The sequence below is a fragment of the Pocillopora verrucosa genome, chromosome 4 (genome assembly GCF_036669915.1).
Source record: "Pocillopora verrucosa isolate sample1 chromosome 4, ASM3666991v2, whole genome shotgun sequence".
In the NCBI taxonomy this organism is placed as follows: domain Eukaryota; kingdom Metazoa; phylum Cnidaria; class Anthozoa; order Scleractinia; family Pocilloporidae; genus Pocillopora; species Pocillopora verrucosa.
This window is the reverse complement of record NC_089315.1, coordinates 13,819,465-13,837,368: the sequence shown is the minus strand read 5'-3', so window position 1 is coordinate 13,837,368 and position 17,904 is coordinate 13,819,465. Positions and strand designations below refer to the sequence as shown.

General features: G+C 39.9%; 1 protein-coding gene across 2 annotated transcripts; it reads left to right on the top strand.

The window, feature by feature from the left end:
• Positions 1-2: 2 nt before the first annotated feature.
• LOC131772926 (sushi, von Willebrand factor type A, EGF and pentraxin domain-containing protein 1) lies at positions 3-15,666 on the top strand. Of its 2 annotated transcripts, XM_066166105.1 has the most exons (23): positions 4-198; positions 1,489-1,778; positions 2,143-2,308; positions 3,037-3,204; positions 3,741-3,908; positions 4,684-4,851; positions 5,303-5,470; positions 5,891-6,058; positions 6,448-6,615; positions 7,184-7,351; positions 7,804-7,977; positions 8,668-8,790; positions 9,215-9,382; positions 10,359-10,526; positions 10,742-10,909; positions 11,262-11,429; positions 11,510-11,677; positions 11,943-12,110; positions 12,485-12,652; positions 13,103-13,267; positions 13,533-13,700; positions 14,203-14,391; positions 15,054-15,665. In XM_066166105.1, the coding sequence occupies exons 1-23, from the start codon at positions 135-137 to the stop codon at positions 15,287-15,289; spliced, it is 3,927 nt and encodes a 1,308-aa protein (XP_066022202.1). In that variant the 5' UTR covers positions 4-134; the 3' UTR covers positions 15,290-15,665. The 2 variants fall into 2 exon arrangements, with proteins under 2 accessions (XP_066022203.1, XP_066022202.1); XM_066166106.1 differs by lacking the exons at positions 10,359-10,526; positions 10,742-10,909 and having other exon boundaries at positions 3-198; positions 15,054-15,666.
• The last annotated feature ends 2,238 nt before the right edge of the window (positions 15,667-17,904 follow it).

The following is a 17,904-nucleotide window of genomic DNA, read 5'->3' as shown; positions in this document are numbered from 1 at the left end:
GCCTTAAAGTGAGACGTCAAAATAGACTCAGCAGCAATTTAGTGTCGACGTCCTGAAATTACAGAGTTCCGATCTTGGCGCAATATAGTTATAATTTGCAATATTTTTGAAAGATTTCGATTGGAGAAGGAATCATGCGAGTAGTCTACCAACTGCTGTTGTGGGTATTTGTTTTCTGCCGTTACACAACACAAGAAGGTAAGAAGACATGTTTCTGCTGTTCAACGCAGCATCTGATAAATGCAAGCCGATCGGTGGACTTCTCTCTCGATATTTTAACTGCTTCTGTGATTCCTTTTAATACATTGAGTCTTATGATGCGGTATATTCTGACGTGTCTAAACCATTCAATGGTTGTTTATCGATACGTGCATATAAATAGCGTGCACGGACACATGTTCAGCTTTTTAGTTAAGGAGAGCATGATTTTAACATTTCGTAGAGAACTTAAATCGATGGACGTATCCTTTTCTGATAAAGATTTGTAGAACTCTAAAGGGACTTGAAAAAGAGGGAAAACTGGAAAGAAGACTGATATAATAATCAAATGAAATTAAGTGTGACTGAAGCTAAGCTGAAGAGAAATTTTCTAGACTTCCCTTAGCCTAAGTAAGGGGATACTTGCCAAAAATGTCACGCTGTTGTTATTTAACTGACGTCATGTGAAAATTAAATCTTATGAAATCGGTGTAATAACGTCATTATTTGGGTCTCCAGTTGAAAATCAGAAGGGTTAGTTAGAAGGGTTTGATGATTTCGAAATGTACCCTCTTTACCAGCTGGGAAGAACTGTTGTTCCGAACCATCAAAAGCAAGAATTGTTAGCGCTACTTGCAATTGTCGGTGCTCTGTAAATTTACAGATGCTGCTCACTTTAACCTTTAGGCACACTTGCTCTTGTTCTTCTTCTTGCTCTTCTTATGAAAAACCTATCTTGTGTCGAGTGTATGAGTACTCCCAGGGAAAGGATTTTTGGAGATCTGCGGAAGCCTATCAAGGAAAACTTTGAACGGCCGAATTAGCATCTTATCACATGAGAAATCCAATCGTAAATGAGTCGCTGTTTCAGCATTTTAGTGATGAGCTGAGCTCTGAATGTATTGTGAATATTTCCGCCTGTGGATAATCCAATTCTGTCGAAATCTGCGAGGCACGTAGTGATTAATTTTACATCTTAACCAGACTTAATTCTTAAATTGAGTTACCTTTACGTCAAAACCAGTTGTTTCCTTTTTTGAGAGATGTTAAGATTTTAATTTTTTGAATGAAGGCTTCATGAAAACCTTGGGGCCTAATTTATCACTTTCGCATCTCCCATAATACATTCTGCTGCTGCACCATTTTCATGTTTCTAATTTCGACAACTGTGTGTGCCCAGAGATATAAAAAGTCCTGACCAGTGGCGGCTATGATTGGAGAAGTGTAAGAGGCGGATGTACCGCGGTTAAAAATCACAATATCACATGTTTTAATTTATCGACACTTTAGAAAAAAGCTGCCGCGATGACCTTGGAATGAAAAGTAAAGGAATACCAGACGAGAGTATTGCAGCATCGTCTTCAAAAAGTGCAGATAACTCCCCACAGTTTGCACGTTTGGACGGAAAAAAGGCCTGGTGCTCTGCGCCAACGGACAAAGAGCCACACATACAAATCAATCTGGTCGAGCCAAAGTCAATAACTGGCATAACAACTCAAGGAAGCTTTTCTGATTGGGCGTGGGTAACAAAATATGAAGTCAAGTATTTAGAAAAAGGAACTTGGAAACACTACGATGAGGTGCCTGAATTGTTATCTCTTTTAATGCTTTTGCTCCAGCTCAAAATAACTCGTATTATTTTTTGCTCTTTTTGGAATTTCCGGGAGAAAACTGGAAGTAATTGATTAAATCTTTTGGAAGTAAATGAGTCAGTGTTACTCCTCAGCTTAAAAAAAACTGCTATTCTTCAAGTTAGGAAAATGTTTAGTTAATTTGTCACGAGAGATCCAAAGCTTTAGCCGCAGAGGACAAGCACACAATGTATACTAGTCAATCAAGTTTGGATTCAAAGGCATCAAGGCAAATTGTAATATTATGAAGTTACCTAAATTGGCATGATGCAATTAAGCTAGTTGATGAGCTCAATTTCTGTCAAAATTTCAGGAATTTGAAGGCAACAAAAATATTAATGGCTTGAAGCCGAACACCTTAAATCCTCCAATCAGAACACAGTCGATTAGAATCTATCCCAAGGATCCAGTGACGTTGGATAGCACCGATCCTAAACCCTGCTGCCTAAGATTAGAGCTGTATGGATGTTCTGCACCAGGTATCATTTGAAGATCGCCTCAACGGCATTTTATCTTCAAGTCAAATAATTTATAGGTGTAATTGCCAGGTACTGTCTTGGATGAGTATGGATATGTATCATATTCGGAGGCTTAAAAGTCTTATTAATGTTGTCTCTGTAAAATCTTTCGAAGTCTTAACCGCTACATAGCTAAACTTTTGACTGAGATATACAGACCTTCAAGAATTAGTTTCCTCTTTTATTTGTTGACTGGAAAGCATGACGTATTCTTGTTTATTGCTCTACATGTCGCCATTGTTTTTGCAAAATCTTGTTAAAAGATTGACTACTATTTTTTAAACTTAGGGTTTCAGCGAAGGGCCGCCGTAAAGAAGTTCATGGATTTAGGGGGCCAGTCACTTAGGGGGAGGGGGATTTTGGAGAAGATCACAAGGCTTTTAGGGGGATTAGAGGGGGGTTCATGTGTCACTAACAGAGTTTAAAGGAGGAACTATGGAAAATTGACCGCGGATTAACTGTCGATGGGGGGATTATAGGAATATTGCAAAGCCTCATAGGGGGATCAGGATAATTTTATCGTGACACAACCAAAATCCTCCGACCTCTGAAAAGGCGGGAATTGGATTCCCTACATACGGTTCCCGGATGTAGTGGTCGTATTGGTTCCACGAGTGTTTTAGTTTTCGGTAAACCACTCACGCCCATACAATAATTAGATTTATAGGGGGGATTTTCTATTGTTCCAGCCAACTGCAAAAACCCCGGACATCCATCCAACGGAAAGCGAAATGGGAGCGATTTTGGTCATGGTAAACAGGTAAACTTCACCTGCACGGAAGGTTTCATGCTAGTGGGAAGCGCAACATCTGTTTGTCATAAGGGTACATGGAGTCATACCCTTCCTCAATGCAAAGGTAAGTTGTGTTACTTTGTGATGTGGGTTCATGATTTTCCTTGACTGGCCCTCTTTGCGCTGGAATTTAGAATGCTTCCGTCCTATCCCATTTATTCCATAGGATTATTCAGAGAAAGTAATGCCTTTTGAATAGCATTTTTCGTTTCCCGCAGCACTTAAGTAACAAAGATGATGTGAACGGAACAAATAATATTTTGACTTCTTGTTGATTACTTTTCCTCTCTCTCCATTCGTACCGGGATTCGTACCTCGGCGATTTGAGGGCGCCGGTTGAAGCAAAGTCTATTCGTAATTTTTTTATGGCTTTAATATCTGCAAGTACACTTGTGAGCGCGGGATCGATGTAGTATTGGTACTTTATGAGATTACTAGAGTTAAAAAAAAACTCTCTTCCTAACGATCGAAATGCTATCAATTCAAAAGGAAATTGAAAATAATTTGTATGGAGCTTTTGGTGCTCGTCTTGAATCTTCAAATTTTCATGTTGCTATTCGTTTTTTTTTGTCTGTTTTTCATAATTAAACGTGTAAAAAGCTACCTGTAAAGATCCTGGAGTCCCAGTGAATGGAAAGAGAAAAGGAAAGTCATTCGTCGATGGCGACACAGTAGAGTTTACTTGCGACGAAAACTTTAGCCTCTCTGGTTCATCGATCAGTCGTTGTTTGGGTGGAAGGTGGAGCGTGGCTTTGCCAGAATGCAAAGGTTAGAAAATGCTTTATCATCTCTTTATCTCATACCTCATGTTGAATTACTCCGACAATAAAAATACGCTCAAGAAAGTTTGCTAACGTTAATTTTCCATCACCTTGTTGAGAGCCTTTAAAAAGTTAGGTTTGTGTAGCACCTTCCACCAAAGAGAATCAAAGGATACCAGGAACAGTCAGGCAACGTGACAAGGAAAGTCATTGGACATTGGCGATGGACTTATGATACCCCTCCGGGAATAGCATCATGACTCGAAAATTCCTAATGCTAAGAAAGGCATATCAAACTTTGCCTATTGTCATGGTTGTATTCGTTTTAAGTCAATGGCGCTATTGTTCATTATCCTCCGAGACCTTTTCATCAGATGGTTTAAATTGCGCTCAGCAAGTGTTGAATTCAGGCGAGGAAAACTTTTTCGGTTGAACAACTTCTGCCTAAGGGTGACATTCTTAGGCATTAATGTAGCTCAAAACATTTGAAGACAAAAATTGGATTGGGAGGGAGGGAGAGGGGATTGATGGAGACAAGTTCAGGTAGATATGCAAGACAATATCGCATGCTGACATTGCCTTCATCTAGGAAGCTTGAAATGTTTCTCGTGACCGTCAGCAACCTGCATTTTTTATTCAGTGTTAAACAGCTTAGCTTTCCGTTACTGTATCTTAAAAGTGACTTTAAAGTGATTGTTTAAAAAGAACTACGTTTCCAAGTAGCATGTTGTGTGTTTATGCGCTCTCAAGTTTAATAACCTTTGGTTTTGTTTTAATTACAGCTTCTTGCCCAGACCCCGGTATACCTGTGAATGGTGAAAGGGTTGATGGGAGTTTTGAACACGGCAAGCACTTACAGTTCAAGTGCAAACCAGGATTTTGGCTGGTAGGAAGTCAACTGATCTTTTGTAATGAGGGCACGTGGAGCAACGAAATTCCCACGTGTAGAGGTATGAAACTCAAAAACTTTACGCGTCCTTCTTTAATGAAGTTACGATAACACCATAACAGTTAAAGGCCCTCTAAGGCTTTGACGCAGATGTGACCAAAATATAACTAATCTTGGCAATATGAATACATTATCTAGCAAATGACGATGTCTAGCAGTTACAAGTGAGAATCAATACAGATCTTTGGAATCTTAGGAATAACACCATCACTTGATATGAGAGCGATCTTCGCAGTAACGACCATGTCGGGTCATGAATTATGGTTGTGATAATCCATGTATTTTAGGGCCAATAGGTGATCGTATACTGGTTGCTAGCTCGGGGATATCCTAACTTAAATAACATCAGACGTAACGATCGTTTGTGGAGGTCAACCTTGCTTTACGGCGACTAATGGAAGTGCAGTTCTGAAACGCTCCTTCTAGGGTAACGTAATGACTCTCTTTTGAAGCTGTTTGTAGAGATCCTGGAGTGCCAGAAAATGGAATCAGGATCGGAGACGATTTTGGAGATAGCCAGATGGTGGCTTACAGATGTAATGAAAACTTTAACTTGGTAGGCTCACCTACCTCGTTTTGCATAGCTGGACACTGGAATACAACAAAGCCAACTTGTAAAGGTAAGCAGCAAGATAACGTCAGGAATGACGCTACTTGAGAAAACGAAGGTTGTTCTCTTAGCCACCTGGTTAGGAAAGTTTTCCCCTTTTGCTCGGTCTGAAAAAGAAACTCACGACTTCCTGGGGATCTCTTCAATTTATGCACTGCTCTTTAGAAAATTTTTTCTTTTAGTTGAAGGAACGTTTTCTTCTATGTGAATTCTGCCGTGCTGCTCTCTAAAGATAGCGAGACTTTTGCTAACAGCCATGTACACCATAAAATCCCGCAATCATTTTACATTCCACACGGATCCAGATATCGTTTTCGTTTAACGTCATACGGGAACAGTTTCAACTTTCTTCACTTAAGAGAATGATTTGGAAAACTTACGCCGTTTATGTAAAAAGGAAAGCGTTTTCAGGCGTAAATGTCAATTGCAGCATCCTGTCCTGATCCTGGTGTACCGAGTCATGGCAGAAGAATCGGTTCTAATTTTGGTCACGGTGGCCTGGTGACATTCGTGTGTTTAAAGGATTTCAACTTGATAGGAAGCCAGTCCATGACTTGTCACGACGGAAAATGGAGTTCTGTTGTCCCTGTTTGCAAAGGTAATCTATGAAAATAAATTTTGTCATCATTTCTAAGTCTCACGCATAAAATCGATCCTCAATTTTGGGACGGCGTCACGAACATGCTGAGAAAGTTCGCTGGAACTATGATTGTACAAAAGGAGAAACGTAATTCGCCTGAGAGATTTCAAATTTCCGGTAATTTTAAAGCCTTTGGGAAATTATCAGAGATAACCAAATATGTTTTAGTCTTTTTCTATTTCGTACGTTTAAGCAGTCTTTGAAACTTCTATTCGGAAAGGAGTAAATTGTCCAATGCCAAAGTCTTGAGAGATTTAATAATACTTGGCATAAAATCAGTCCACTGTTCACCTGGCTGTAGAGTCACTAGCTTTTCAGTATTATATATGTCTTTTGTATGTCCTAAGCATCATGTAAGGACCCAGGCTCTCCCAACAATGGAGTCAGACATGGTAACGACTTTGATCACAACAAGCGAATATCCTTCACATGTCTCCCGGGATTTCAACTGACGGGGACTTCGAACGCGGTGTGTATCAATGGAAAGTGGAGTGCATCCATGCCTCAATGCAAAGGTGAATTGTTACGAACTCAATTTATGATTACCGTTTAACTTTTATGCCTTTGGAAAACCTGTGATAAAAGGAATGCTGCTTTGTTTCGCCTTATGTGCGAAATCTAACGGTGCAAGTTGTTTTATCCTCAAGATGAATGCCATACAATGTAACTTTATTTAAAGTCGAGACTATTCCCAGTTAAGGAAGCGAAGGTTTCGTGAAAAAAGAAAACTCATAAAACTATTTTAGTCCCCTCCTTTCGACCACAAAAATCGCGCCAATTATAAAACGGTTACTGTTATTTGCGACTCCTTGAGCAAGGCCTTATTCTTACCCTTCTTGGAGCCAAATATTAGCCAAGAACCAAAGTACAATTTGCCGCCGAACTTTCCAGATTTATTGAACGATTTTAGGCTCAGACCCTTCGATTTTATTTCGGTTGCTGATATAATAATAATATCTATTAAACATCCAATCAAATAAACTCAACACAGTTTAGAATTCACACTCTCAAATCAATGATCAGTATCAGTCAAATCATTGAGACAAGATATTCCGGTATTCACGTCGTCATTCTGAATTATAGCTGTTTGCGTCGATCCTGGTAAGCCTGTTCATGGAAACAGAATAGGGAATACCTTCCTTGATGGTCAGGCTGTGGCATTCAGTTGCCAACCGGGTCACACACTGATTGGCGCGCCGATTCTGCGGTGCGTTGCTGGAAAATGGAATAAGCCAACACCCGAGTGTAAAGGTAAGTTTTTTAAGAGGCGTTTAGCAACACCAAGATTATTTTGCCTCCAACCCAAGCTCAATTGTTTTTCCCCAATATTCAATATGATATAGTCGAGTCTATTATGTCTCATAGACAGTATGGTACAACGGTGCGCCCTTATTTTGATTGGCACAAGTCGACTGACCAACTAATGGTCACTCTGCCTTTTCGAAATTGTACCTTACCATGTAAATTTTTTTATTGAAATGCTTTTAAAACTAGCAAACGATAGAGAGGGCTTCGCGTTACATTAATTGAGTGTCATTATACACTTAAGTTAGAAATCTATTTGGTAAACATAAAAAGATTCGAACGTCTGTCATATCAGTTGATCTCATGTGTTATTGTATGATCCTTTTGACTCATTACTCAGTCTGAAAGTCCAGTCGAGTCACTGTTAATAAATTCGTATTTTGTTTGTTCATTTCAAGCCTCGTGTCCAGACCCTGTTGCTCCTATAAATGGCCGAGCTATTGATCTAAAGCCTGGTTACCGTCACGGAGAACGAGCGAAGTTTTCGTGCGATTCAGGTTTTAAATTGATAGGATCATCAAACATCAGGTGTCTCGATGGAAACTGGAGCTCGACGGCTCCCTTATGTACAGGTATAGTTCGGTTACGTTTTTTTGATCGACTCAAATGTAATCGTCGTCCAAAGGAGCACATAATACAATATAGCTAGTTTAATGAACAAATTTAAAGTGAATGGTTTCGTGATCTTAGCCTGTAAAGTGCTTACAATCCAACGACAATGGATCATCAAATGTCGTTAATATCGAGTTGAAGTATGTTTGCAAGCTCAAAGTAATCAAAGTCAATTCCTTACGAGTCTACATCCATACAAATTAACTTACAAATCAGCTAGAATATTAACAGTTTCCTTTCGCGGATAAGTGATAAAGCAGTCGGATTCATTTACTCTCTCTATTGCGTTGTAATTTGTTAGTTTCCAGGTTTCATAGATCATTAGCACAGTAGCTCTGCTGTGTTTTAAACTGTGAATTAATTCATCCTACAATCTAGCTGTCGTCATAAGTGACGAGGTCGTAACTTTAATCAGAAAAGAAGAAACTCTTTTTGCGAAAAAAATTTTGCATTTTCGCCAGTTTCGTATTCGGAAAGACAGGACGTTTTCAGATCAGAAGTTGTGCTTCCCAATTGAAACTCTAACTATTAAATTGGAGCGTTTTTGATTAGGACAATGACTCTGTCTTTTGAGAAAACCAAACTAAAGGGGACGGACTCTTGAAACATAAATAAGATGCCATAACTCTTCTGTGTGATTCTCACGCTAGATATCGACGAGTGTTCAGAGGGAGTATCCCGCTGTCACTCCAACGCTGAGTGCTCAAACACCATTGGTTCTTTTACGTGCAGATGTAACGCAGGCTCAGCTGGAAATGGCAAGACTTGTTTGAGTAAGGAAAGATAACTTGATTGCTTGTTATACTCCAGAAGTAGGGCGTATTCAACCTTATACCGTATACCGCGTTTAAAAATCTTAAGAAGTTCTCAAGATGGCGTCCTGAGTTGCCCGCAGCCTTCTCAACATATTTGGCGGTGTGAGAATTTGTGGTGGACTATTTTCGGAAGTCGCACATCAACATAAAGATAGCTTAGCATATTTTGAGGTTCCGTAAGATTATGTGATTATTGATATCCTTATTACTATTTGCAATCATGCGTAGTATCGGCTCAATGCTGCCAAGCCGGCTGAAAAGTGTGTATTTGTGAGTTTTACAGAATGCTATATGTCCCATATAGCTGTTTAACTTTGCCGAAATTATTCAACCCGTGGCTAAGAGGCTATGGAAACCTTACTCCTCCTATTTTCTTCATCAGAGAACTGCAATGATCCAGGCACACCACAAAATGGTCAAAGAAACAGCAGTGATTTCGTTCATGAAAGTAAAGTAACTTTTACATGCCAAACTGATTTTAAGCTTGTCGGAAGCAGTAGTATTACTTGTCGTGATGGAACATGGAGTGGCAGAGTTCCTATATGTATGGGTAAGCGAGGATAATAGCACTTAAAATGATGTCTTTGGTCAGAATCTTCCACATACCTTGCGCGATCCGAAATCACAAAATTCGTATAAACTTGATATAATCGGGGTGAACAAATTTCAGTTTAACGTAATTCAGCGTAAAACACATTTCTAACCTGTTTCATGACAGCAGGACCCGTTCAGCAAATTTTTGAGTGGGGTAGCTAGAGAAGAACTTATAAGCTTTAGCCAACAAGGGGATAGGGTATGCTTAGCAGGAGAAGTTATTTTTAAAAAAGTATAGGGAAGGGGGTTGGTGGGGGGAAGCCTCCTCCCTCAGCCCCTCCCTCCGCGCGATCTCTAGAAAGGAACAACCTTCGCTACCCTTTTTCCCAAATATCGCTTCTTTCGGAGGGTTGCTACTTTCCTGTGACTAAAACACGTAACTTCAAGTAAAAATTAAACAGTGTTATCAAGAAAAACGATAAAATTAAAACAGACAAATTTCGCAGTAACAGGTAACTACGCGATACAATAGTCCTTGCTGTAAGAGCTTTACGGTGTTTCTTTTTTTAATGAGACGGTGTTTCTTTTTTTAATGAGCCAGCTGCAAAAATACAGGAGTTGCACGAAATTGCGCAGCGACAGTTCAATTGCATGAAAAATTTACGCGCGCCTTTCTATTCTAAATTACACTCGAAAAAACTAGATAATCTATACCTATTGAGCACGAACCAAGGTTCATAGAGTGTTCTCTCAGCAGTTTGAAGACATCAGTCCCAAATCTTATCATAAGTAACATCATTGGTAACCTACCAAAAGTAATATATAAAAATTAACATGATTCGACCAGGTAGACCACGTTACGTCGGCAAAAATAAACTCTTATGGTTTGTTCCGGCGTCCAATCGGTTTGTTTAGAAACTTGCATGCGACCGCGACATTTAATCGGTTCTTTCGAAGATCCTAACTTCCAAGTTTCATTTTTCCTTCTCTAGCCAGCTGCAACGATCCAGGAGTTCCCTTGAATGGTTCCAGGACAGGCGACAACTTTCAACACGGACAAGCTGTCAGCTTTTCATGTGATCGTGGCTACACGTTGATTGGTAGGAAGGCAATAAGGTGTCAGAAAGGAGTATGGAGTTCATCTTTACCGCAGTGTAAAAGTAAGTGGCTATGATAACTAGCAGTTGTATTGGATTATCGACTATATAGTTCGAAATCTTGGTCACCTTGGAGGTATGCTGAGTGACCTTCCAGACCTTCCAGTCCGATTTCTTTAGTTGATACAGAGTAAACAAAGGCAAGCTGTCTAACAAAAACCCCCAATATTTTGTAACATGAAGGCCAGTTTACTGTCTACTAATCTTTACTTCCTTAGTGAGCTGCAATGATCCAGGTAGGCCAGCCAACGGCCAAAGAAGAGGCAATGATTTCCACCACACAAAGACAGTAACTTTTACATGTCAACCTAATTTTACGCTTGCTGGCAGCAGAGCTATTACCTGCCGTGATGGAACATGGAGTGGCAGAGTTCCAGTGTGTATGGGTAAGCCATGAGACAACTGGGCATACTCCTTGTGCGACCAGAAATCTCTGTAGTATTCAGTCGAAAAACTGCAAGCCGGTAAATGGCATATATGTCGATTGTTACTCAGTTAATTTCTTTTGGCCTGCTGTAAAACGAGCTGAGCTTTTGAGCACTAACAGGCAAACGAAATGTGCTATACCTGTCATTAGTCGCTTTTTGTTTGCTGATGTGAAGAAGAAGGCATTTTGAAAATCTCAGGGAGGTCGTTACTTAACTGTGAAGGGTTAAGTTTGTGGAAGGGCTTGAAGGTTGTGAAAGGTATGAGCAGTCCTTAGCCCTATGATGTTGTTTCCTTTGTTTTTTCTTTTAGCGAGCTGCAAAAATCCTGGAGTTCCACGTCATGGTGTAAGGCCAAGCGACAACTTCCAACATGGACAAACAGTCAATTTTGGGTGTAAAAGTGGCCACACATTGATCGGTAGTAAATCAATAAGATGTCAGAATGGAGTTTGGAGTTCATCTTTACCGCAGTGTAAAGGTAAGAGGCTTTTTTTCTAAAGGGATTTTGACACACAAATCTCACATGGAATTTGTATGCTTATATCTTTTTTCCTTCAGAGACATGCGATAATCCAGGTACACCGAAAAACGGCCAAAGAAAAGGCAGTGATTTCCGTCACGGAAGGAATGTAACTTTTACGTGTCAAACTGATTTTAAGCTTCTCGGTAGCGAGACTTTAACCTGCCATGATGGAACATGGAGTGGCAGAATTCCCGTATGTTCAGGTAATCAAGGATAATATCAGTTGAAAATAGTGTAGTTGTAAGTGATGAACAGAATGACTTAAAAGTTAGTTCCACATACTTTATGTGTTGGATCCGAAATCACAAATGAATATGGCAACTTATCAAGCAGTCTGAAGCAATTTTACAGGTTTTACTGTTTTACTTTCGTCTCGCCCAAAGTGCTGTTACCATAGATATATTCTTATCTACTTACCTACTGTTGAGGTTATAACTTTAAATGGGTCGTTACGTTCTTCGTTTCTAGCCAGCTGCAAAGATCCAGGAGTTCCACTGAATGGTTCCAGGACAGGCGACAATTTTGAACAGGGAGAGACAGTCAGTTTTTCATGTAATCGTGGCTACACTTTAATTGGTAGGAAGGTCATAAGGTGTCATAAAAGAGTATGGAGTTCATCTTTACCACAGTGTAAAAGTAAGTGGCTCTCATTTCGAGTAGATGTATCGACTTAAGAATTTCAATTTGAAAATTTCAATCACTGGGGAAATGACCTTTATAATAAAAGACACGTATTTACCGAGACGCAATGAAGAAAAATGCGCTGAAAATAACCCTCTTCAACTGAGTCTTTTCAAAATTTTTTTGCAGAGCACAGTGGGTAAAAAAATGTCTCATCCTTGCTTAAGAAACAAAATTGAAAAGCACACAGTTAAATTGAGATTACGTGAGCGTCGTTACCCGCCCGACACCCCTACTCCACTCCATTATTTTTTTTGCCGTGGGATCCCTCATGATTGACGTACCGATTTACTATCTCGCCATCACTGACGTTTATTTTTCCATGGTAGAATCCTGCACTGATCCTGGTAAACCACGGAATGGTCGCAAAATTGGGGGAGATTACCGTCACGGAAGGACCATGTCTTTTATTTGCCAACCTACGTTTAAACTGACAGGAGTGAACAGAATCACATGCCGTGATGGGACATGGAGTGGCAATGTCCCCACATGTAGAGGTAGCTTTTAACCGAGGTTAAAGTCAACATAGAAGAAACAATGACTGTGTCTTTTCTGGAAGCGAGTTAACAATGAAATAGGAAAAAACAAAAAAAATGGAGATAAATTTCAGCTTGTCTGTTAATCGTGTTCTTTTTTGAACTCTTATAACCTTCTCGGTTTGTGCTTTCTGCGCTTCCTAAAACAGAATAAGCGAGTGTTTCCTGTGGAGAATCCTACACTACTATCTCATTGGCCTTTAGCAGCGGGTGTATCCCAGGTTTTTGTCTTCGTTGTGGTTGTTTGAATCGTCATTAAACATTGTCACGTACAGCGAGGGGAGTCATATGCACCCCTCCCTCTGTGCTTTCACAGAGTAGGTTAGTTAAAATGCACGAATTCCCTCAAAGTACACTGAAGTTCCTTGAAGGGTTAGAGAACTAACTAAATGCTCATTTTTCTGTTCCCAGCGACATGTCGAGCCCCGACCAACATTAAACATGGCTCTTACATCGGAAGTAAATATGCTGGAGACAGCGTCACATTCACATGTGACGATCAGTACTTTTTAGATGGCTCTTTTGTCATCACTTGTGTTAATGGGCGATGGAATGGAACTTCACCCATCTGTAGAGGTAAAGTAAAGTTGAAAAAGTGCGTTGGTTACGGTTGCTTCGGTTCTCGCTAAAACATGGCTGATATTGACACAAAATATCCCCGGGTTCTATTAACACCATCAGGCTTAGATAATGCGAAAAGAAAAAAAAATAAAATGCTTTCAACCAAGTCGACTGCAGTGATATATACTTATGTCGATAAATAGATTAAAGATATGCAACTACTCTTTAGAAATATCCTAGTGGACGAACATCACTTTTCGGTTTATTACTTTCCTTCCAGCTCCGTGCTCTCCTCCGATTCCACCAGCTAACGGTTTCGTCTTTGGCGATAACCACCAACACCAATCGCTTGTTCAGTTCTGGTGCGATCAAGGTTATACATTAGAGGGCCCAGCATCCCGTGAGTGTATCGATGGAAAGTGGGAAAAGAAAGCTCCATACTGCAAAGGTAATTTACACTACACATGATGTCAATACCAAAGTAAAAGAGACCATCGGTACTTTTAGAATTATTGACCTGGCAACACCTCTTCCAGGTACTAACATTGCCGAAAGTAGCATCACCGTGTTAAGGGACTTTTCTATTTAAAACGGTTTATTTTCATTTTCGCATGTATTTTTCAGTTTCCAATAAAAAAGTACAAATTTGTTTTGGATATAAAATACAATCTGCCATGAAAAATTGGCACACGAAGCGAAATTAACCAATTCCTCGTTTAACCTGTCAACCTCCTTTATGACAACACAGTGACAATATTGTAGTGTTAAGACAGCATATTGCAGAGTGGTTCGAGAGTTTTGAGTGTCATCCGGAAGCACAAGAACGAAGCTTTACTGAGTTTACTCTTCGAAGGAACAACAAGCGCATGGGGACCGAAAAATAATTGTTGAGTATGCTCTTTTACTGTTAAGAAATCCTGCTGTGAGATTTATTCAAAACACCTTTTCAGACACCAAATCATGTAGAAAGCCTACCCTTCCGCCGAATGCATATCTTAGACCCTCGCAGTCTCAGATGGAAGTGTTTCCTAATGGTGCAAGATTGTATTATCTGTGCAATCCAGGATACTGGCGGTCTGGATTTTCCATTCAAAGATGTGAGAATGGAAAATGGACCAAAGCGACTCTCAGATGTCGACGTAAGTAATTTAGAATCTTTCAATTACGTGAAGGAAGTGTATATTTAGAGCACTGAACTGTAGCAAGACAAACAATTAAATGAAGAAACAGCATCTCGAGTAGAATAGGCCACTTCCGAGTTCTCGCGGTTCAGTGATCTGGGGACGAAATTACGGCGCGAGAACGAGGCTAAAGGCGAGGTCGCTCTCATCGGTGTGAAGGATCAACTGTCGTGGTGGTGAAAATGAGTGAAACTTTTTTAAAATTCAATGTGGGAGAGTGAAAAATTATTTGTGGGAGAGCGGTATACAGTTAAGTGATGGCAGCAGAGGAAAGAAAAATGCAAAACTGTTCGATTTATACAAGAAAGCTGCAGCAATGAAGAAAATCAAACTAACCTTATCTGCAATGGGCTATTACGTAGAAGGTTTACCCATTACGTTTAAATTACGTCTTCAAAGTTTGTTTTCTTTTTCATCCTATGGGGGAAAAAAAATTGATGAGCGCCCGTTGCCTTTCCCTATCGTTTAGACATCTGATTTTCATTTAATTTGAGCCAGGGTTGGGGCAGAAGGCTGTCAAAGTCACTGCCAAGTTTCACAACTTCTTTAGTGACAGTCTGGAGTAATATGAATTCAAGAGTTATTCACAAAATCTGTTTCCGTTTTACTCTCTCGCACAGCAAGATCTTGTGGTAACCCAGGATCGATTACAAATGGCAAAATAAGCAGCTACGTGTTTACATACAATAGCACAGTCGAGTACTCTTGTCATCCTGGATATTCAATTGTGGGATCCAAGACTCGTTTATGCCAAGCCAACGGAACATGGAGTGGAACATTGCCCCGATGCACAAGTACGTTTGCCTGTTTGTTCGCCTCCATTGTTTGTTTGTTTTTTTTTTCTTGGCTGCCGTGAAATTGAACTAACCCCTTATACCGTTAAATCGCAACACAAGAGTATTTAGATTTCTTGAAACCTATCGAGGATGCGAGGCACCTAAAGTGAAGACGAAAAAATCGCCCTCGCCTAAAAAATTTACTGCGACTTCAGAAGAAAACAATACTTCCTTAGAGCCTCTAACTTAACTCTCGAATTAACGGGGAAAGTAAAAAATTGTTTGGAGTACAAATTAGATAAATTGCACGAATCTCAGCGGTTCCTTTACTGGAATCGTTTTTCGCCGTAGGCAATATTCGTTCATTGTAGATATCGACTGATGTAGCGGCTAGTCTACTTCGCCGCCGGGATGTCACGGATATTTAATGGGGACTGACTGAATAACTGACAGAGTGACTTCCTCAAGGACTGATTGAACTGCCATTGAGTCCTCAGTTATAGAAGACGCTTGTAACAACCCCCTGTAACTCGTTCGCATTCTAATCCAATAATTCTTAAAAACTTCTTCAAGCAGGTGAAATGTTAGTCCTCTTACATGCTCCTCCAAAGGCGAAGGATTGGCGAATCTGTCAACGACCCTCCAACGGAAAAGTGACATTCCGCTGCGTTGGCTATGCACGATATAAATTGGTGGGACGGATCAACACGGACGGGTCTCCAAAATGGACAGTGGAGCGGTACACAGCAATCATGTGCATTGTAAGTCCGTTACGATAAATTAGCTTAACTTGAACCTACTGATGCTACGTTGAGGTTTAATTGCGTTCTGTGAGACACCGTTTACTAGAACACCAAGAGGAAGTTATTGGAGAGACACAAAGAGAAACACAGGAAATTTAAGCCCCGTTCGTACTCTACCTGGTCATAAGCAGGTCGTGTCCAGAGACCATAGGAACATTCATCAATTTAGATTACAGTGACCTTCTATTTCTCCCTTTCAACGACTGAATATTAAAAGATATCGATTGAGTTGGTTGAGTTGGTCGTGTGTACGTTGTTGTTAGCTGTCTCCTTTCATCGAACCCACCAAAGGAATTTCTCCCATTGATGGGCCTTTGTGTCCATCCATTTTTGAATGTCTTGTTTTTAATACACTTAACTATGAAGAACAGAAACTATTAGATTTTCTCCACGGTAACTATTCCGCTTAGTTAATTACGTTACAAACTTTCGGATATTTTTCAGTGATTGTTTGTTCCCGGATCCCGGAATTCGGTGTAAACGGCAACAGATTCAACCGCACTAACTCTGTGCGATTTTCTTGCCCAAGGGAAAAATACAAACTTGTTGGCGACATATATAATCTACTGCCATGAAAAGATGCGTACCTGGAGCAGACCTACGCCTAAATGTTTAGGGTTAGCAGGCATTCTTGATGTGGTTTTCTGATAATCACAATGTAAAACGAAATAAAAATGAAACGCAACAGATAAGTCAGTTTGTGAGTGCGAATGAAGGATGTTCCCGTGCTTTCGGGTTAGCTGTTAATTTGTTTGGGAGGAGAATTTTCTCTATATTCATCATTTCCCAACCCATTTGGTCGTTACAATTCTTCGTGGAAGCTATCGAGTATCGCGAAGGTCATACGGCTTGTTTCTGATAAAGCAGAAAAGAATATCTGTCTAAGTGTGCCCAAGAAGTGCACTAGTGGCGGTCGTAGGACTGTGGACATAGATTCAAGAATCTGTTCATTCATAGAACGGTCCCGTACTTGTATTTTAGGGTTTTTTTTTTTTTTTTTTTTATGCAAAAATCCACGAACACCATGTGGTAAATACTATCAAAATCAAATTATACTGTTTTTCTTTCTGTCAGTATTCTTCATTACATCAAAAAGCGTATCGTTTCATTTTGCCTTTATGAATTCAGCCCCATGCCCCAAACCCCGGCCACGACAAATAATGCCGCCGACGGGTGAGTGCAAGTGATTTCAGACATACCGAAAAGTTCGGATTTCCCGCGTTGTAAAAAGAATTTTCGACTTGTCGGCTCTAAAGAAATAACTGTTTCCAGAAAGACGGACAAGTGGAGTGGAAGACTACACCTACTTGTCAAAAAAAGAAGACATTGCCCTTGAGAAGCGGAAGAAAGGACAATCAGCAAAAAAACTACTAACAAGGCAGAATCATTTTAAGCTTGTAAGTATATAGATAATATTATTTTTGGTTCATATTAACAATATCAAAGATTAAGTATGCTGTTTAGGTTTGAGTTCTGCTGCCTTTCTATAATATTCTTGCTTCTGTAATTTAATTTGTGAATGGCTTTTATTACATGTTTCCGATTGATGGACGGCAGTTGCAAACCTTCTACGACGCCTACCGCTCACGCGCCGAGTAACAGCCCATATTTAAGCTGTTAGCCCCAACGATACTTCCAAGTTGTAGGAAGATATCAATTTTAGTTACAACAAATTTAAGCATCATTAGTATGCGCAGGCTAGTACAACAATTTGTCCACAAATAGTGGAGTAAAGCCTATTAAAGACAAAATTTAAGTTAAAAATACCAAGAAATGAATTCCTGTTGTTTTAAAATTGTTCTCTAAATGTTGCATTGGTCTCTTGTACTATTCTGATACTTAGCACTTAATAACTTGTCTGGGATGTTCCTCTGGCTAGTTCGCGGCTTTTC